At 43.7% G+C, this 22,479-nt stretch overlaps 1 protein-coding gene across 5 annotated transcripts in view; it reads right to left on the bottom strand.

Annotated features, from left to right (window-relative positions):
• LOC111865116 (growth factor receptor-bound protein 10) overlaps positions 1-22,479 on the bottom strand; it is a 129,533-nt gene that overhangs the window by 83,666 nt on the left and 23,388 nt on the right. For 2 of the 5 annotated variants that reach the window (XM_023852851.1, XM_023852853.1), the window contains exons 2-3: positions 22,099-22,202; positions 18,079-18,238 (exon numbers count right to left, since the gene is read on the bottom strand). In XM_023852851.1, coding sequence (XP_023708619.1) covers positions 18,079-18,238; positions 22,099-22,202 — 264 coding nt within the window. The remainder of the gene's footprint in view (positions 1-18,078; positions 18,239-22,098; positions 22,203-22,479) is intronic. The other 3 variants (XM_023852852.1, XM_023852854.2, XM_033751689.1) reach the window with 3 other exon arrangements.

Below are 22,479 nucleotides of genomic sequence, written 5' to 3'. Positions count from 1 at the left end.
AGACTAGTTTCATGGGCTGCACTTTCATAACTGCGTTTACCTCAGGCACGAGAAGTGCTGAGTAATGAGCATTTTTAATACCGAACTTTCTATTCTAACGTTTATTCTTTATTTCTCTTGGAGCAAGATCGAGCCAGCAATGATAAGTATTTGCAAACGGCGTTCTGTTTCCTTTCATTTCTATTTAGTCTCCAGTGGTCTGCTGCTGATGCGCATGAACTGCAAAGGGTCATTACCAACAGTGTACCATGACCGAGCACAATTCTTAGCTTAACTACTTCTTGCGTCAGTCATACGCAGCGCGGCCGACGAAATTCAGCGGCAAATCCGAGTGATGTAATTTTGCATTTTGCTTCTTGTCTTGGGGGCCCATCGCAGTGGCCCCGCGGTCTAAGGCATGAACCGTCTTCGCCCGCTGAACATTGGGGTCCTCGGTTCGAATCCCACTCGAAGCATGGATGTGTGTAGGTAGCGGCTTTGCGATCCCCCGTCCAGGAGTCCTACTGACTGTGTATAGGATTAAGAAAGTGCAAAAGCGGCCAAGGTTCAAAGGGATGTACAGCCATAGAGAGAGAGAGAGAGATCACTAATGGGAGTCAGGATAGCTCAGTTGGCACGGGCTGGACGGCCTGGGTTAGATTCCTGGGAGTGCAAGGTTTCTCTTTTCTCCACAGCATCCAGACCAATTCTGGGGCCCACCTAGCCTCCTATCGAATGTGAACCGGGGGATCTTTGCCCGGGCCGTAAAGCGGCAGGGGTGTAAAGCTTACACTCATTTCCATCCAGTGCCCAGAGGTCAAGAAATGTGGAGCTATACCTCCACTCCCCCATATGTCTTCACAGCATAATGCTCAGCTAATTAAGCATAGACACACCTTTACCGTATAACTAAAAGTAAGAAATGCCTTTTAACATAAACGATGTAATTGATTTGACTACCTTTATATGTTTCGGCCCATATGGGCCATCTTCACCAGGCATGCATGCTTATTATTATTATCTTTATTAATACGAGTGTTGACATGTCAAACAGAAAAAAGAAAATCCATGTTCTTATTTTTATGTACGAGGCTGGTAAAACTGGGCCGAAGAGAGATGAAGTGACGGGAGGTTGGAGGAAACTGCATAATGAGGAGCTTCATAACTTGTACTCTTCTCCAAGTGAAATTCGAATGATCAAGTCAAGGAGGATGAGGTGGGCGGGGCATGTAGCACAAATGGGGGAGAAGATGAATGCATATAGGATATTGCTGGGAAAGTCACAAGGAAAGAACCAACTGGGAAGACCAAAGCGTACGTGGGTGGACAATATTAAAATGGATCTTAAAGAGATAGGATGGGATGGATTGGGTTGATCTGGCTCAGGATGGGGATCAGTGGAGGGCTTTTGTGAACAGGGTAATGAACCTTTGGGTTTCATAAAACTGCGGGAAATTCTTGAGTAGCTGCAGAATTGGCGGCTCAAGAAGGGCTCAGCTTCATTAGTAAGTACGTAAGGCTGGTAAAATACTAGAAACTTTCTTACCTTCCAGTTCAGGCGTTCTTTCCAAAGAAAAAAAACATTAAAAGAACTAAGTGTTTGTCCGTTCGTCTGTGCCCCAGTTTCAGCGACTAAACCATTACATCTTCTTTTAGTTCGATATTCGGATTTTCCACTGAAAGCTGTCGGACAGTTCCAATATTCTGCGATATTGACCCACAACAAAGTCTGCTTTACTTACAGCTCTAAACGGACAAACAGGCGGCGAGTAAACTTAATAAACTGGGAGCTTATGGGCTACACCCTCTCTAATCTTGTTCCATCTGACTCATGGTTTAGAAAGTTATTTTCTCTCTCACTTTCTTCTGAGCATTCCGTGGCTGCAGCAGGCCACGGCAAAACTTACCGTATACCATTCTCCTCTCCGACTTTTCTTTTGCAATGGCAAATCATGAACAAGTCTGGATAGGATTCTGGGGCAGGCATTTTTGAGGCGGTAACGAATCTTCAGTTTCCGTAATGGCATGGAAATGGTAACTTATTCAGTTGATGTGGTGTTGTGTATCATATCCGAACGGGACTGCATGCGAAGGCCTGCCAGAGTTAAATCCATTCGCTTGAAGGGGACAATGCAAACCAGACAGACAGCAAACTGTGGCAGCTCTATCCAGTTCACAGAGATTATTACGTAGCGCCTTGATGGAGGAGTTCCGTCTAAATTGCACTGCTAAATGTCAGGCTCTCACGGCAGTGACTGGGAAAATCACTGTCTTCTGGGATGTAACGCCGTGTAGACTGGTAGTTACCAACGTTTCGAAGGAAAATGTTACCTCTACTTTCTGGGTAGAAGGTTAACTTAACATGTTCCCTCCATCTTCAGGGTAGAGGAGTAAAGTTACTTATATACTCTGAAGATGGTGTCAGAAAGTTCATCCGAAACGCTGGTATCCAATAGATTAAACGGTATCGGATTCCAGAAGAGAGAAATTTTCAAATAATTATATATTTAAAAGAATCAGTTTCTACTATATAGGAAATATATGGCTACGATTAGCCGGCTAATGCTGCCTTAGAGAGAAAATACTATTTGTTCTGGGAATCATGTAAAACACATAGATACACTCCATGAGCAAAATGCTCTATGTTAAAGCGGATGGATTATACACTTACAAATTTAAAACGTTTACTAAGAGGATATAGGGGCATATAACGAGCAAAGAAAAACGGATAACGGATTTTAACCGCAGCATTTCAAGTAAAGTTATCACGAGTCAATGGCAGGATAATATTAAAGTGAACCGCAGAGGAAATGGGTGCGAAGTTGTGGATTGAATTGATTCAGGGCAGCGTATAATGATGGACTTCTGTAAAGGCGGCAATGAACCTTCAGGTGTCAAAAAGGGAGGGGAATTTCTGATCAGTCCAGGGAACATACGTCTCGAGAAGGACTTCTCTTCTTTAAGTTGCTTCTGAATGACAGATGTCCTTGAAGAGTTCTCTCTTCTGGTATATAACGCCATGTAGTCCGTCGAAAGTCGGCCGACGTTTCGAAGGAACATGTCGCCTCCATCTTCAGTGTCGAAGAATAAGCCAAGCAAGAAACCATTGTGAATCAGGTAGCAAGCAGAGCTTGTTTGACCCTGAAGATAGAAGCGATACGTCCTTCCGAAATGTCGGTCGACTTCAAACGGAGTACTCGGCGTTATATCACCAAAGACAGAAATCTTCACAACCATCGCTGTGGGAACCTCAAATCCTAGATAGCTGTTCTTGTATACAGTGCCAGAGTAAAGCTGTTCTGAGTAGAAAAACTGGAAATTGAAAGGAGTCAGCACGCCGAAAAGTCTTGCGCCTGCGCACATTTGTACATACCATAATCCTGCATTGATTCAGTTGTATCTCGAAACAAAAGTTCCTTGGCAGGAGAGGCTGGGCAACCGACATGAGAGTGGAAACGATTCTTTTTCTATGATAAGAATAGACTGTATAGTATATAAATCAAATGTAGGAGTCTACTGGCCGAATGGTACACTTATCGGAACCCAGTAAAAGGAAAATAAGGTCGGCGCCATCATTAAAGGGGTCATCACACAATCTTCATGCAAGAAGTCTTGATGCTGCAAAGTCGATTTCAATCAAATTTGGCACCCTTCCCAGAGGTAACTGCAGCATCTCACATATGGCATGCCTTGGCAACAAAACTTTGCTGGACCTCGTAATATACGTAATTCCCTGTTTTCTGTTACGCCACTGGCGATATAAAAGAGAAATGGTGAGTTTTGGAGAGAGAATCAAAATTTCCACCCGCCAGATGCATATGTTTCTGGCATCGATTCAGAATTAAAACATCACGTCAGGAAAAACATAATGTCATTCTATGTTTTCTAGTCGTCCTCAGCGGTTAACTCATGTTGGTTATGTATTTTCATTGTGAAAGCATCCACAATCCTACCAGGAAAGGCGCCGACGTTGCCCATATCTCAGAAGTTCGGCCTATACACGCAGTACTCAGAGTACGCAGCGGGAGGGAGGTTTTGATATCGAGACTTTTTTTTAAACAGAGATTTATAAAACTTCATCTTATTCGGAGACCAACAATCCTAAAAAGTTTCGTCATGGGTTCACTCGGTTTCTCCAGGCGTAAGTTTGGACTACTTTAAACTAAATCATGGGTGGCTTCCTTCTACATGGTTTCCAATTCACAAACTACAGACCCGTAAGATTTCATTCCTTTAGGCAGCGAATAGTCACGTTGCAACTCCCAATTGATTTCTCTTCTCAACCAAAATGTTGAATCAGATTTGAAATCCTCACAGCGGTGAGACTCAGGGATCCAACGTCGTGCAGATGGTATAACGAACGTTTCAGAGGAACCTGCTGCCTCTATCTTCAGGGTAGAAAGAGCCTTCTACCCTGAAGATGGAAGCAGCAATTCCAGTCTCATCATGTGTTGGCAGGAGCGACTAATAAAGAAGAACTCCCAATAATGTGCCACCGCGCAGGGTATGAGACAGTCGAAGCTCTTCACTGAAGGGCCCTCGGCAAAAACTGTCCAGGGACCTAGTGATTTCGAACAGGAAACAGTATATGCTGTACACTGAGACGGCACCTATGATATGGGCGTCTCAGGTATGAATGAATGTATGTGGGGCAGGCCTTCTCAGCCCTTGCACCGTGACCTACAGTGGTCTATTGTGCTTCCCCTTTTGATTATCCCCTCAGCAATTCTACGCTTCATTCGAAGTGCAGGATTTTGTACGTGGGGGCGACGAAATAGTCACTTGATTCCATAAAGTACTGACTCAAGTGACGTGATCTTAAATAAGCTAAGGCCTCACATTCACACAGGATATATGTGGCTGTTTCATTTTCTTCTTGACACCTCTCACAAGTGGGCCTATCACTTAGTCCCAGTCTGAAGAGGTGTCCTTTAAGGTGACAGTGTCCTGTAAGCAGTCCCACCACCTATGGCGTCTCAGGCAACGCTATTTGCAGGAAATGTGGACATGAGGTGGAGTCTTCCTGCCACACACTTGGTCAATGGCCACGTCTCGCTGAGCGCGGGATACAGATCTTCGGCTCTGCATGGGTGGAGCCGACAGATATTATTAGTAGGGCCTCAATCAATCATGTTCTGGTCCTCGTGTTGACATGGCTCTTTTGAAGGGCCGTAGTGAAAACGGATGCACAACGGACCCAGCCCTACTGCAAGTGCTTGAGGTGGCTAGAATTACTTCCTCGCCCCATTTCGCCACCCAGTACTCAAACGCTACGTGATCCGCCCATACTTCATAACCGCCTTTTCGGATACACGCAGTGTAATTTCGGGAGGCACCTGCTACCTCCATCTTCAAGGTAGAAGAACTCTGAACCTTAAATCGAGACATATTCCTCCGAGAACTCACATTCCAGAAGACACGATTGTAAGGGTGAGGACACACCAAGGAAACTAGCAACCGCAATTTCGGAGAATTATCGGCCTGAGTTGAACACATGTTACTGAATGGAGCAGTGCAAATTGAGGAAAATAAGTTGCCGTATCCTCAGTTTGCGCTGCTCCAATCAGTAACATGTATTCAACTCAGGCTGATAACAATTCTCTTCAAATTCAGGTTGCGTTGCGGTTGCCAGTTTTCTTGGTGTGCCCTTGCCCTAATACTCGATTCCATAAGAACCTGAAATCTCGTCGATTACGAGACACAAGCTATGCCGTCCATATCTCTCAGTATACAGTGGGGGGGGGGCGCTGAACCGGCTCTGCGTCAAGTACCATATTACTTCAGAGATTTGATTTGTGCTAGTGCCAAGTAACGCTTCTGACCTATGACCCCAATATCTTCTGTGCGTCATTCGTCCTTAATGCAACGTCTCACGTGTCTGTATCATAGGCCATATTCTTACCGAATGTCTTCACTGAACTCATCCCTCGCCAATCGCAGCTTCCGTTCGTGCCCAGTTTTGCGAACGCATCCGCGGTTTTTACTCCCTGTAAGGCTGGGGCCACACGAGCGCACGAAGTACGTCAGTTGCAAAGAACGTACTTTATGACAGACGTTGTTGAGGACACCACACAGTTGCAGAATGCGGTGCGTAGTATTTTGTCTGCAATGGAGCCAGAAGAAAGCGTAGCATTCGCCTCTCTTGTTTATTTCTACAACGGACGTCACGGCGTTCGTTACAACGGACGCATTTTGTGCCCTCGTGTGGCCCCAGCCTTAGAAGGCAAAGTTTCTCTGTTCTGAATGAAGCACCATACTGATAACGTATGGGGAAAGAAGTACAGCTCCATGCATCTTAACTTCGTGGCTAGGTGGTGGTGGGTAGTCAGTTTCACGCCACGGTCGCTTTATCCCTGGGGACAGCGGCCGGAGGGTAAACCTGATCTTTCGCTTTTCTCCAGGGATAAGACGGCTGAGACATGAAGTTGACCATCTCCCCGCCTCTTCATGATGTTTAGGAAAATTCTGGGAAGCATGCAAAACTCACAATACACTGTCTGGAAAACGACATACTTTTTAACGTTAACGCAGGTGGTACATACAGTTACCACTGTGCTTTAAAAGCTTAATACAGCGTTTTTTTTTTTTTGGCACTACAGCCCCAGTGGGCCTAGGCCTACCTCCATGAACTCCGTTCACTTCGGTTTTTCTAGATCTTACACATTCGGTAGGACTCCTTGGGCGGGTGATCAGCTCGTCGCAAGGCCTCTACCTGTACACAAACACAGAAAAACGCACACAAACATCCATGCCCTGAGTGGGATTCGAACCCACGATCCCGGCTTCCGAGCGAGCGAAGACAGTGCATGCCTTAGACCGCTCGGCTACCGTGACCGGCAGTGTATAAGAATAATATATAAGAATTCAGTTCGTACCTCACAGGAAACAGATCCGAACCCACGATCCCGGCTTCCGAGCGAGCGAAGACAGTGCATGCCTTAGACCGCTGAGCTACCGTGACCGGCTTAATACAGCGTTTACAATATTATATTTAAGCATCCTGTTGCACTCTATACGATATATGATATAAACTCCGTCCTAAGTGAAACAATTTATTGTAGGTCTTTCGTCTTGCTTTATTCTACGCTACATGTTTCGGCCGCAAACGGCCTTCATCAGGTGTATACACTCACGTAGCTGTTACACTGCACCCAGTTTAAAATTTAAAACCATGTCTTCCCAATTGTTCCCTTCGTCGTTGCTAACAGAATCTACTTCGCTGATATTTATCTGATTCGTACCTCTTGTTACCTACACACGTCAATTTTGACTTTCATGAACTGGCACTTTTGAAAATCTTCAGTTCCAATTTAAAAAAAAAATTCCTTTAACATTTTTTCTTCAAATTTAAAAATTTTTAAATTTAAAATTCTCAGGCTTACTCGCCCTATGTCTATAGTGCTACAGCGGCTACTTCTTTGTTTTCAGCACTGTACAGGTGTTATGCAGTGTAGGCTCCCTGTGTGCGTGCCGCGGTTTATCTTTACTACGTGTAGTGTAGAAGAAAGCAAGACGAAAGACCTACAATAAATTCTTAACTTACGACGGAGTTTATATCATATATTAATACAGCGTCTTGGGAATATGCCCTCAGGGAGCAGCACCGAGGCACAGCGATAATTTCGCTTTTTCACGTCATATCCCTGCATGTAGGCGATTGCTTCTTTTCTTATTGCTAGTGAGGTGGGACTAAGTCCCTTGTACTGCGGCCACTTCTGGCCCAGATGATAGGTGAGGGTGATTGTGGAACAATTGGTGGAATGAAGATTGGCAGGGGAAACCGAAGTACTCGGAGAAAACCTGCCCCAGCGCAACTCTGTCCACCATAAATCCCACTTGACCAGACCCAGGATCGAGGGGCGATTGCTTAGTCGATACAATAATGTTTCCGTTGTTTTCATAAACGAAGTTTTAAAGGTTAGCGAAGATGGTTATATCAGTAATGTTCAAGACATAGAAATACTTGCTTAGTTCATCATCACTGCTACTCCTCGCAGAATTAGCATGCGTGCCGGTTTACTGGACTTGGAATTAATGTGCTGTTGGGGCCGCAAAGAACTAGGACTCATGCTTTCCTCTGAAATTGCCGACCAACTGGCAAAATTGGAATCTGAAAGTCCCTTCATTGGATCTGAACAAGCTTGCGGCATTTCAGCAGGAACTGCCAACAAAGCTGTCACGGAATGGGCAAAAAGAGAGACCATAAAAATACTGGGAGTCCTTAACAGGACTCCAACAGGCAACGGGATTTCTACAAGGATCCTCTGTCAGAAGAATCATGGAATTGCCAAAACTAGACAGAAATCAGTTACGGTTGGTGACAGGATTACTCACAAGACACTGTTACCTGAAAGGACACATCTTTAAAATGGGATTAACAGATTATCCTATTTGCGAAAGGTGCTTAGAAAGAGATGAATCAGCCACACAAATCTTATGTGACTGTGAGGCTACAGCTTGTTTAAGATTTCACCACCGTATGGAGTCACGTGACTATCAAGACGCCCCAGTAAGTAAAATACTATACTTCATTCGAAGTACAGGATTGTTGAAAGGTTGAAATCGAGAGAGATTTACAGTAGATCACTGAAGGTCGCAGTGAAAGGGTCAGTCCAGGCATACCCCTTATGCGTTCATTTGTCTCTACTTCTCAGTACATTTGATTTGGTTCATCCTGGTCCGTCACACTAGCAATATAAAGGACACGAACCAAATTGGTACCAAAAATGTTAACATCTTTTTTAAACCACACATGTAAACAGACTAATTGTATAAATATTTTAATGTATTCATGCACGTCGCTGTAGTAGTTAAAGAATTCGATTTTATATTCGTGGCATTGTGATGATACTGTATGTAAAAGTAAAGTAAAGCCAAGCCTGTAACAGGCCGTGGAGGCCCATAGGGTTGTGAGACGTTGAGGCTCCCACATTTTCTAGACAATCGGCTCTCAGATGGCGGTGAGGTCAGCCTTACGCGCCGGCCACCCTTTACTCCCAGTGCCATAGTGCGGGTTTGAAGGATTAAGTAAACTGAAAAAATCCACCTCTTTGATCCCACGACCTTCCGGCTTGTGGCATAATGCCTCAATCAACTACGCTACCCCGTGTCCCCGATATTGTATGTACGTACTGATACCAAACAAACTGTAACAGTAGTTTCCGCCTGTATTGATATATCCTTCTGAAGATGGTCTCTAAGACCGAAACATGCCAAGGATAAGAGATTAAAAAGGAGAGAAAGAAAAAAACATTTTATCAGTCACACTGGACGGAGTTCAGTATATTCCTCAGAGTCTTCTGTTCCTATTGTAGCGCACCACAGCGGTACATTTTCATATCGCCGGGAGAGCACCAATTCTCAAGTGTGGTCAATCTGTCGGTTANCACTAAGAGTTCCCCTTTAATACTTTACGATGTTGCTAAAATTATGAAATGTCATTCAGATATTAAAAGTGACCATCAAATTATTAAAATGTCTCTAGTTTTGCATATGTTTCTTCTCACTTTACAACATATTTCGGCCGTACATGGACCTTTTCCTTTTGTTTTCGGGGACACCACTGCATTGTTCACTTTTATCGTCATTGTTTAGTTTTTATCTCACGACTAGAACTCTCTCCTTGTACTCTTTTGCGGCCATCGTAGTTTTTGCGTGTCGTGTTCCTCTCGTATATGTTAGTAGTGAGGTCTTAAGGCGCGCCCACATTACTCGTGCTCGTGTGACTCGCTATCCTCGCGAGTAATGTGGACGATATGACAAGTCACGAGACAAGCAAATTTTTTATTTAAAAACTATATAGCCAATAAATTAAAATACTGCTACAGCCTATATACACTACGAGTAAATATACGGATCCTCACGTGCCGAAGCCTGGTGAGCAACTGAAGTAGTGTGGACGAAGATTTACGAGCACAAGTAAGAGCCAGAGAGTCTCCCGACGAGCACAAGCCTGGCGAGCACGAGCACGAGTAATGTGGACGCGTCTTTACTGTATACAGGAATATAATATAATGTCGGTTAGGTCATTAGTTCTTCCCATACTCAGGTTGTCAGTTCATTTCCTTCACTAGCGTTGCCCCCGAATATTCATCGCTCCACCGTACGTCCTTTCTGACTGAAGACGTCACAGGAATTCCTATACAACCGGTTCTCCTCAACATTCACCTTACAATCATATCGGTTCTACGGCCGCAATAGCCTTCAAACTCATTGTCACAATGTCGAGTTAGTACTGACTGTGCCAAAATAACACAGTAAATGGGCTTCTATGATCTGACGCCGTGTAGTTTGATGTTTTGGAGAAACGTAATGACTTCATCTTCACTGTCCTCCGTACTTTGCTAGGTTATTCTTCGACCCCGAAAATGGAGGCATTACGTCGGTTTGAAACGTCGGTAAATGCCTACCAGACTACAAGGCGTCACATTCCATAGCCAGGATCGTAAGAGCCACACATTTCACACACTCCACGTGTTTCCTACTGATTCCCATGCGATCCACAGGCGGAAACCCTATGGCTTGAATTCGGGAGGTGTTCAGTTCGAAACTCAGCCAGGGAACCGACTACAATGACTGAGATTCCCGTGGTTTTCCTTCATCCAGACACATCTTCGAATAGTACCTCAGATTACACTACGACTGCTTCCTTCCACATTCTTTCCAATTCATCTGATCACTCAGCGCTGTATACTTACTTACTTATGGAGCTGAGCCCTTCTTGAAGAGCCGCCAAATCTGCAGCTACTCAAGAACTTTCTAGCATTTTATGGAATCCGAAGGTTCATTACGTTGTTCACAAGAGCCATCCACTGGTCCATATCCTGAGCCAGATCAACCCAATACAAACCATTCCACCCTGTCTCTCTAAGATCCATTTTAATATTTTCCACCCACCTACGCATGGACTTCCCTGTGGTCTCTTTCCTTCTGGCTTTCCCACCAATATCCTATATGCATTCATCTTCTCTCCCATTCGTGCTACATGCCCTGCCCATCTCATCCTCCTTGACTTGATGATTGTAATTATACTTGGAGAAGAGTACAAGTTATGAAGCTCCTCATTATGCAGTTTTCTCCAACCTCCTATCACTTGATCTCCTTTCGGTCCAAATATTCTCCTCTACACCCTGTTCTCAAACACCCTCAGTATAGTCTGAGTAAACTACAAAATATGTGGACAGAGCCAAAATTGCGGACTGCAGCCGCCCAACAGCAGTCACTAATACCTCCGGTAGATGGGGGAAGCATTATAGATACTTCTCAGCCAGTAGAGCCGGTCTCGCTGGCTAGGCGGGACTGATGGTAAGCACCAGTACCGGTAGGATATAGAGACTGGTAGAAATCATAGAGGGAAGCACAATGGACCACTACAGGTCTAAGTGCATGGGGAAACCCACCCTCTCTAATAACTAACTAACTAACTAACTAACTAAACTACAAAATATATGGACAGAGCACGAAATCTTGGATCACTTCGTTCTTGCCTGTATGTAATTACTGCAGCATGCAAGGGAGGGGGGTACACTGGAACTACGTCATCTATCGGGTTTATCGACACTGAATCAGACAGATTTGTCATAAAGCGGTGCTCACGCAGAATAAAATAATTATATGAATGAAAAACAAACCCTATAACAAAAAAGCAAACTCCGTGGCCTGTAGTCCGCAAGCGAACTATACCGATCGAGCCACCTCGCTTGTCGGTGAAGTTAGTGCCAACTTTTGCGGATAGAGATGTCGCATGGTCAGCGCAACGGATCCCCACGGCCGTTAATTTCGGTTTTCTAGACCGGTGCCGCTATTTCCTTGAAATAGCTCCTCAATTACCCTCAAGATGCTGAGTGGACCCCGTTCCAGACCCATTACTTCTCAGAAAATCTGGCAGCGCCGGAAATCGAACCCGGAACCTCTGGCTATGTAGCCAGGAACTCTGACCACCAGACCACAGAGGCAGACAAACAAACCCTATATTCGGCAATATTTCGAAATATGGATCAAACGGAGTTCAACGCATCGACAGTATGGAAAGAAACAGGTTTTCTAAACCATTAAAAAGATTAAAACTGCTTGGACCAAGGAACTGGAGGAGACCTTCAATGAATGAGGCCGAAAAGGGTCAACAAGTGCCCCAATTCCCTAACCCCTAGATGATGATGATGATGATGATGATGATGATGATGCCACTGGTGGTAGTGGCCACGACGATGATGATAATGATTTTTCTGCCCCTAAACTATTTCATGAATTTTAATTAAAATTGTATCGGAGGCCTACATGACCAGGGGCAATTCAATCATTGAGGAGACTGTAAAAGAATGGCAATCGATTCACGGTACAAAATAATGTCTTTCGTACGGAACGCCTGTCTGTGTCTGGCAACATTAATGTGATCACAGGGTACGGCTGTCTCCCCTCCTTGTATCGGTTCCTTACTATATGGGTCGACGAAGAGTCTCCAATCTGCTGTATCTTCGCAGAATCTTCCTTCTGATTTCTTGCCAGCTCTGTCTTCTGGCTCAGTATCTTGTTCTGAGTCATCCCATTGGTCTCCTTTTTTCAGATTTTAATTCTAGAGCCCTTCGCAGCGTCCTTTCCTGTCCAGTCTCTTTACACGGCCGTCACATTGCAACACATCTCATCTAACTCCTCAAATAAATCACGAATTCTCACTTCTCTAATATTTTACTTTATACTGAGCTGGGATAGCTCAGTCGGTATAGCGACTGGCTACAAGCTGGATGACTGAGAGATCGGAGTTCGAGTCCCGGTAGGGTCAAGAATTTTCTCTTCTCTACGTCGTCCAGACCGGCTCTGGGGTCCACCCAGCCTCATATCCCGGGGGTGAAGCGGCAGGGGCTTGAAGCTGACCACTCACCTCCAACTAGTGCCGGTGTCAAGAAAATGTGGATCTATACATCCACTCCCCTATACGCCTTCATGGCGCAGTGCTTAGTTAAGCGCAGGGACAACTTTACCTTTATTCCTTCGTGTTCTCCATGCGTATTTTTTTAAAATGTTCATGCCCATTGCTTGAACTTTTCTTCTGTTTCACGCTGTAAGGGGCCAAGTTTCGGCGTTATACGAGTATGTTAGTAAAAAAAAAAGTAAAGCTATCCCTGTAACAGGTCATGAAGGCCCATAGGGTTGTGAGACGTTGAGGGTCCCACATTTTCTAGACATTCGGCTCAAAGATGGCGGTAAGGGTGTCAGCCCTGCGCGCCGGCCGCGCTTTACTCCTCAGGAAAATTATTTAATTAATTCCTGGTACTCATTTCTGTTAGAGGCTGAGTAAACCCCAGGGGCTAGTGCGGCTGGAAGGATTAGGTCAACTGAAAAAAAATCCAATGACCTCATCGGGACTTGAACCCGCGACCTTCCGGCTTGTAACATAGCTCCTCACGTTATATGTTAGTATCTGTTTAATATATACTCTAAAGAGCGTTGTTTGCATTGTTTTGGTATCACTCTATTCCATCATATTCATTTTATAAGCTGTTTATAACAATTTTGTATGTTTATATTGATTTCTCTCTCGATTTTTCCTGATGTCCATTCCGAACAAAAGCAAATTAGTCTTTACACATTCGAATGGCAACCAATCACTCCCTTTTCTTTTGCCTTTTCTTTTATCATTTATTCCTTCCTGTGACTATATGGTACTATTTCCATCTTTCCTTATGTCTTGTAATGTGCGCAGAAAAGAGGACACTTCGGTGCTTAGTAACCACGAACAAAGAACAACAAACATGTACACGTGAACAGATCTTTTAAAAACACGAAAATTACACAGTAAATTTGGTGGCAAAAGGCCAGTGCCAACCTTCCCGCTGATGTTTTTCCGTCTTTCAAAATAAGTTCTGACAATTATATTAATATTTTTTATAGTATTAATTCTAATAATTTTTGTCGCTTACGTAAAATGTTGTTGAGAAAATAGGCTTCCGTTATCATCACCCAGCTTGGCCCGCGGAGGGTTCTGGGTTCTTGACCGTCAAGCAAAAATAGTTTGCTTCTCACTCGTCTGCAACTTCAGCGTTTCCATGCAGGAGCACTGTGATGGAAGACAGTTCTGGGAACAACTTGGTGTGTAAACACGATAACATCTCAGCTTTCATTGCTGCAAGACGCATGTCGGGGAACGTACGGTACATCTCACATTGGCTTGAGGCCTAGCGCTCATTTGGAATGCGGGCCTTTTCAGTACAAAAAATAAGAATGGTTGGAAAAGGGAAAGAATGAAATGAGTAAAGGATGAAAGGAGAAAGAAGGAAGAAATAAAGGAATCAGAAAATGCACTACATTTCAGAATAGGTGTTCAGCGCGAGTTGACAAAATGCGCCCATTGGCTTCGACACGTGTATTTGTTCGCACTCGAGAGCCAGTGAACGGATTTTGATGATGAAATTTAATTCTTGGAAGATTTACTAAATTACATGAATACATTTCAGTTTTAATAAAAATCAGATAGCAATAATGACCACGAAGACTTGAATGTGTCTCTACATACAACTCTACCATAACACACTATATCCGTTGGTAAGAAGAAAATATTTCCGGAAATGAAATGGTTCTCGGGGATAATTAAACCGAACAGAAAACGAGGCGCTGTTACTATATACGTAAATTTTCCATCGAACGTCGAGCTCAAGTGGGTAGGACTTCTACTGCGTGTTCATGAGGTCCGGGGTTCAAATCTTATGTGAAAAGCTGCTATCCTGACTCAAAATATTTCAGATTCTGTAAGATTTGAGGTTTTCACGGTAGTGACTATGAAAAATGCCGTGTTCTGGGATGTGGCGCAGTGTAGATATTTTGTTAACCGACGTTTCGGAGGAATGTATCGCCTCCATCTTCAAGGTGTAAGAAATCCGCGAGCAATGAACCAGCGTGAGCAGGTGTCTGTAGACTGAGTCAGCATCGTTAAATATATCATAAACAAATACCGTTTCTAAACTCATTTTATTTAGTACGTGTAAATTAAGTAGAGCTATCCCTTTAACAGGCCGTGGAGGCCAATAGGGTTGTGAGTCGTCGAGGCTTCCACATTTTCTCTAGACAATCGGCTTATAGATGGAGGTAAGGCTGTCAGCCTTACGCGCCGGTTATCCTTTTCACCCAAGAAGATTCCCGGTACTCATTTCTGTTCAAGGCTGAGTCGAACCCAATTGAAAACAAAATCCATCTCATCGGGACTCCAACCCGCGACCTTCCGGCTTGTAGCATAGTGCCTCTACCAACTACGCTACCGCGTGCCACCGTTTTATTTAGTTCTAATTTTAATATGAGTGATCATAAAAGAGAAGTTGGATTCTGAATAAGTCGTGAAGTATTATTATCCATGGTCCTATACTTTTGCCTCAAGATTTCTCTGGAATACGCACGCGCTGTGTCTCACTTTGTACGCGACCGGTTTCCTGGAGACCAGAAGCAAGGAGTTCTCAGAAGAACTAATCATGAGGATCCGCCATCTGCATGGCAAGGCAAACGCACAAACAGATCTCGCTGAATTCTCTGTAATACAGACGTCCAATTTAACCAATTAAATCACATCAAGAAGTTCTGGGAAGAACATCTACTTTAATTCGGTCGCTTCAGTGTGAGACTTGTGATTCTGACGGCAGTAAAAATGGAATGTGACGTCATACAGTCTAATGCAAAGGTACCACTGTTCTGGATGAACCTGCCATATTTAGGATAAAAGAGCTAACTTGTTGTTGTTTTTGTTGACGTTATTGGAGAGGGTGGGTTTCCCCATGCACTTAGACCAGATTTGGTCCATTGTGCGCCCCCCCTGTGATATTCTACCAGTCTCTATACCCTACCGGTACTGGTGCGTGTAATCAGTCCCGACTCAGCCAGCGAGTTCGGCCTCTACTGGCTCAGCGGTATCTCGATGCTTCCCTCATCTACCAGAGGCGTTAGAGACTACTGTTGGGCGGGAAATGTCCTGAATTTGGCTCAGAGGTCTTACGTGCCGTAAAGCTAGGACACGGGACCCACGGCTTAAAGTCCCTCCCGGAGGACTTGTTCCCTGAATTTTTCCGCCCTTAAAAATTCCACGACCTCCGCCGGGTTTGAACCCGCGTACCTTGAGTCACGAGGTGGGAACGTTACCCCTAGACTACGGAGGCCGCTATAAAAGAGCTAACTTCTACTCTGAAGACGCAGGCAGCAGGTTGCTCCGAAACGTTGGTACCTATCCACCAACCTACACGGCTTCACATCGCATAAGACTAATATGAATTTATGTGGCTCAGGAAAGGGTCCAGAGGTGGGCTCTTGTCAACATGGCAATGAATCGTCTGGCTTCTTAAGAGGGAGAAATGAAACTGAGTGACTGTAACCTGTTCAGGAAGGGCTCAACCTCACGTTGTTAGATTCTGTACATTATACACAAAACAATAATTTTGCTTGTTATTTTGTATCCATGTAAAATATATTTCTTACGCTGAATGCAGAACTTGACCGCCTCTGTGGTCTAGTGGTCAGAGTTCCTGGCTACAGATCCTAAGGTCCCGGCGCTACCAGATTTTCTGAGAAGTAGTGATTCTGGAACAGGGTCCACTCAGCCTCGTGAGGATAATTGAGGTGCTACTTCAAGGGAATAGAGGCTACGGTCTAGAAAACGGAAATTAATGGCCGTGAGGATTTGTTGCGCTGACCATGTGACACCCTCTATCCGCTAAAGTTGGAACTAACTTCGCCGACGTGCAGCGGTCGCTCGGTCGGTATAGTTCGCTTGCGGACTCAAGTAACAGAGTTTGTTTGTTTGTTTTTAAATATAGAACTCGTATTGCAAGTGTTTGAAACCAAAGCTTAACGCTGAACAGAGAATATACATTACAAATGTCTGGAGACTAAGTACTGAAGAAAATATTTGGACCTAAAGAAGATACAAGTGGACAATGTCCGTCATTACATACAAACCATAACATATTCTATAATATAAACCAAAAGGGACCCAGGCGTAGGTGGGTGGACAATATTAAAATGGATCTTAGAGAGATAGGGTGGGATGGTATGGATTGGATTGATCTGGCTAAGGTTAGGGACCAGCGGAGGGCTCTTGTGGACACGGTAATGAACCTTCGGATTCCATAAAATGCTGGGAAATTCTTGAGTAGCTGCAGATTTGGCTTCTTCTCAAGAAGGGCTCAGCTCCGTAAGTAAGCAAACCAAAAGGACGCTGAGACCTAGGAAGACCTTGGAAAATATGGCATAAATGTGTGAAATAGGACACGTTTCATGCCACATCATTTATAAAAAGATAAGTAGAGAAAAATACGAGGGAAAGGTAGAGTTGTCCAGTGAGGAACTCCGGCATGTATACAGGCCACCTTGGCGCAGTGAACCTGAAGAGGCTACAGTGAGTTGAGCCGGTAGATAGGTGAGAAATACAAGGATTTCACAGAGCCAGATAGTTGGGTAACATAACAGAGAACACTCACTTGTGGCCAAGGAGTTGGGACAGTAAAATTAAGACCGATCTTAGTGAAGCAGGTTGTCAGGATGCGAGAAGGATGGAAATGGCCCTGGATTATGTCCAGTTGTAGGTTTTGGTATGATCCGTGTTGAACTTCGGGATTCTGCTACCATAAAATGAGTTCTGCAACATATAACTTCAAAGTTGCGCACTAAAACTGAAGCCATGTTTGGAATCCACACAATTTCACTTGTCAAACTCCAATGGTTCAGCACTTACCGCCATCATATAGAAAGCTTATTACAGATTTCGCGCGGCCGCCATGTTACTGTCCTACATGGAAGCATCTAGATACCGCTGAGCCAGTAGAGGCCGAACTCGCTGGCTGAGTCGGGACTGATGGCACGCACCAGTATCGGTAGGGTATAGAGACTGGTAGAATATCACAGGGGGACGTACAATAGACCACTGGTCGCGGTGCATGGGGAAACCCACCCCCTTCAATAATAATAATAATACTGTCCTACATTCTAAAAAATTACACATAATTTTCGAATGTATATCAACATTCTACATTAATTAGCGCTATTAACGTGTCCACATTCAGAATTAGCACAGATGCTGTACTGGTATTAATGATTGGGGCCCCTAAGACCCCTAGGGGTGACACTCACCGAGTCCCAAATCAACCCACTGCTCCACAATGGTCCAGCTGGCGTCCTTGGCCACCCGGTTCTTCAGTGCCAAGAGATGACAAAGGTCGCTAGCCCGTAAGTTGCGTTCTACCACCACCAGCTGGCAGCTGCCGTCGTCATTGTGGAACATGAGTTCCTGCTGAACAAACAATGTGCAATTTCAGTATTAGCTAACTCTATCTGACAGAGGCCTCCTTAAGAAGTTAGCAATTGTTCTGCTGCTCAAGACATATTTCTGCTTCTGTGGACCCCAAGGGCTCCTTACTATGATCACATGAGTCCGCCACTGGGCTGTATCCTGAGCCAGTTGAATCCGCGCCATACCCTCCCTCTCTAGGCCTACTTCTTTAAGATCTATTAACANATATATATATATATATATATATCGGAAGCTGTCATACACGTGTACGGTTTATGTCATCAGAAAGGAAATCTCTTAAAGTATTTTTTTTCCATACCCGGCTTACGCTTATACGCCGCCACATTTTTGCCACCATCTTAGGAATCGCCTGGACAGAGAGATGGCTGGGATATGAATTGGCAGAGGTGGACCAATCACTTGGCCTCCTTGGTCGCCAGATTTAACCCCAGTGGATTTTTTCTTGTGCGATTATGTGAAGAACATTGTCTACCAGGTTAAGATCAACGAGCTTCAACACCTGAAAGCCCGCATAAAGGACGCTGTGGCTACGGTAACACCAAACATCCTCCAAGCCTGGATATTTGTCGTGCCACCAAGGGGGCCCACATTTAAATTTATTGAGAAAGTTATATACGCAAAAAAATAACTTTGATAGTTTCCATATGTAATGGTGTAACCCATTAATGTGTATAATAAATTCTTTCTGAGATAAAATGATTTTATTTTGGATACCATTCATCCGGACACCCTGTACTGACTGGGTTTTTTGGTGGTTCTTCCTCAGTCCCGCCATGTAAATGCCTCAAATTACGCCATGACTGTGCTTCCTTCCACACCATTATACACTTATCATCCTACCATTGGACAATACACGCCCATACCCTGGGCTGTTTACATTATAGTTAAACAAATCATATATAAAAGTGACTGTTTATATTATACAGTCTGTAGCACGTATCTTCCCACCCGACTGGCCAATCACAGCGCTGTAGTTGATACTGCGTCACACGGTAATCGAAAACAACCATTTCTCGTATCTAGCCCTTTCGTAAACATATTTATCTGAAAGAACTTACTGCTCTGACAAACACTACAAAGGAGACACGTTATGACACTCTGGCTGGTCACACAATTCTAGTTTTAAAAAATTTGACTTGTAAGAAAAAAATATAAAGCGGGTATAGACAATTTGATGTAATCTGATCTAAGTTAATTATTAAATCCAGTAGGCAGGTTACTTGAACTTGGATTTATTAGCAGCTGTAAGGCACAAGAGATCACTGTGGTCGCGGTGCAAGGTCCAAGAAGGCCCACTCCTTATACATTAGCAGATGGATCGATTTAATCTCGAAGAATATGATTTTATTTAGTCCCCATAGCAAGTGACTGCCTACTAGCTAGAAGTGCGGGGTTCGATTTTCTCCGCCATTATTTTTTCCGGTTCGAAGATGCAGCACAGAAGGTTAAAAGCGAAGAATAAAAGGACTTATTTAAAATATATGAAACTAGGCTTCACACATGAATGATGGAGCCGGCATAGCTCAGTCGGCATAGTGACTAGGCTACGGAATGAATAACCAAGGGGTTGGGATTTGATTCCCGGTAAGGGCAAGAGATTTTTCTCTTCTTCACAACGTCCAGACCAGACCTGGGACCCCCCCAGTCTCCTATAAATCGGGTACAGTGGAAAGTTTCCCCGGGGATAAAGCGGCTGGGGTGGGTGAAGCCGACAACTCACCTCTATTAGTGGCAAGGTTAAGAATAGTGGAGCTATATGTCCACTTCCCCATACGTTTTTATGGATTGGTGTTTACTGAATTTTTCTTTATTGCTAGTGGGGTGGGACTAAGTCCCTTGTACTGCGGCCACTTCTGGCCTACTGTACCAGCCCCAGGTGATAGGTGAGGGTGATTGTGGAGCAATTGGTGGAATGAAGATTGGCAGGGGAAACTGAAGTACTCGGAGAAAACCTACCCCAGCGCCACTTTCTCCACCACAAATCCCACTTGGCCAGACCTGGGATCGAACCCGGGCCGCCGCGGTGGAAAGCCAGCGACTAACCGCTTGAGCTATGGCGTGGCCTGTTTACTGAACTAAGCCAAGGGATAACTTTGCCTTTTATACACGAGATACTTACACAAACTTGTATAGGTCTTGAGTGTTGATGGACATATTTTTTAAGATGTTGGAATGTTTAGTTACTATGCACTCTGATAACACGGAAAAAATGACATCAGTGAAGAAGTCGGGGTGATAGCTGCTGCAGGCAATCAATTATTATGGGTCAAAATACGTTTAAGGCTGGTACTGTGAGAATACCAAAGATTAAACTACACAAAACACCGTTAAAACCTGTTGTGATGTACAGATGTGAAACATAGTCCACGATTGGACAGAATAAATTATGTTAAATACGAGAAACAGGAAACTTTTAAAGAAGGCACATGGAGCAGTAATTGAGTACGAGGTTCAGAAGTCGAACTAAGAATTGAGGAGAAGGTTGAAACGGGTTGGGCATGTAATTGCAATGAATTAACAAGGATGATAAATAACATGTTCTAAAGTTGTTAAAAGGAAGAAGAAAAGTAGAAGTCCCAGAATGAGACGAATGGATTAAAGAATGTTTTACGACTGATGAAAGTAAAGACAAAACGCAAATATTTGAGAAGAACCGACATTTGTCATAAGGAAGGCAAATGTTCTTGAACGGCTTGGGAAACAGCGGGTGAATTTGATTTGGTTCATCCTCGTCCGTCACACTAACAATTTTATAAAAGGTTAATAATTAATTCCGTCCATTGTGACTGATGGGAGTTTCTTTCCCTCCTTTTTAATATTTTATCCTTAATATGTTTCGGTCATATAGACCATCTTCAGAAGGATATCAATACAATTAGAAACCACTATTACAATATGTTTTGTGACTATTAATATATACATACAATTTGATTTGTTTCATTCTGTTCCGTGACACTAACAATTACAAAGACAAAAATAACACCGTCTAATGTGACTATTTAAGTTTTATCATTTGATGATAATTGATAATTTGATGATGATTTGATGATAAGGCTGACGAGACTTCAAATGATAAAACTTAAATAGTCATATTAGATGGTGTTATTTTTGTCTTTAATATACATACAATGTTATGATACAATGAGTACAAAATCTAATGTTTTTAACAACTACAACGGCTTGTACTTATACGTTAAAATATTTATAAATTACAATTGGTATGTTTAAAAAAATGATAAAATGTTTAAACCAAATTGGTTCGTGCCTTTTTATTTCTTCTCTTTGGAGGAAGCCAAGCGTCTACCGTCTTGAGATTCTGTTGTTTGGGGAATAGGATTCTTCAGTGTAGTCCTATGATGTTCGAGGCGCGCTGTGTTGTCTTTCTGAAGATGGTCTATAAGCCCGAAACATGTTTAGGATAAAATATTAAAAAGGAGGAAGAAAACTCCATGTCACACTGGACGGAATTAATTAACCTTTTATAAGCGAGTGAACTGCGTTTGCTCAGGCCGGCTGTGGAACTCAATCAGTGTCCTATGGAATGGGCAACGAGAGATCTTCCCCCCAAATTAAACTTGTCACAGAGCGCAGCTGACCACTCTCTTTCATCTAGTGTCGAGTTTAAGAACGTGCAAGCCATAGTACATCCCCCTATATATATATATACTCGTAATAACGTAGTGCATATTCACAGGGATATCGAATCGTCATTCGCGAGCCACAGACTGCTACACGGGTAGAAAATACGGAACGAACTTTTGAAACAACTTATCCTCGGTCAGTTTCACAAAATAATTTATGTCCCTCCCATTATTTGTTTCGAGAACGCCCCGATATACCTCTTTCTCTCTGGGCGCATCCTCATCTGGGCAAACCGACGCCAACTCCAGGAGACGCTCGTAGCCCGAACAGCTGCACTTCATCTTGTTGTAGCTTCCCCCGTCTGCAAGAACAAGCAACCGGAGTTACACGCGACTCCACGCCAAAACTTTCAGCGCAGTTGCTTCTTTGAGGCGGGATGTCGCAATAAACTGCGATGCAACACGACACACAAGAAACTATAAACCACATGGCCTAAGCCTGAAAGACACGATTTTCTGGAAACACACAGACGAGTAGTAAACTTCCACACACCGAGGAGAATAGGGACCAGAATAAAAGTAAGAACTACATATAAGTAGGAACCACAAAGATAGGGGACAATATTTCTTTTTATTGCT

The sequence above is a fragment of the Cryptotermes secundus genome, unplaced genomic scaffold, assembly GCF_002891405.2.
Source record: "Cryptotermes secundus unplaced genomic scaffold, Csec_1.0 scaffold2, whole genome shotgun sequence".
In the NCBI taxonomy this organism is placed as follows: domain Eukaryota; kingdom Metazoa; phylum Arthropoda; class Insecta; order Blattodea; family Kalotermitidae; genus Cryptotermes; species Cryptotermes secundus.
Note: the sequence above shows the minus strand (reverse complement) of the source record. Positions and strands in the feature narration are given on the sequence as shown.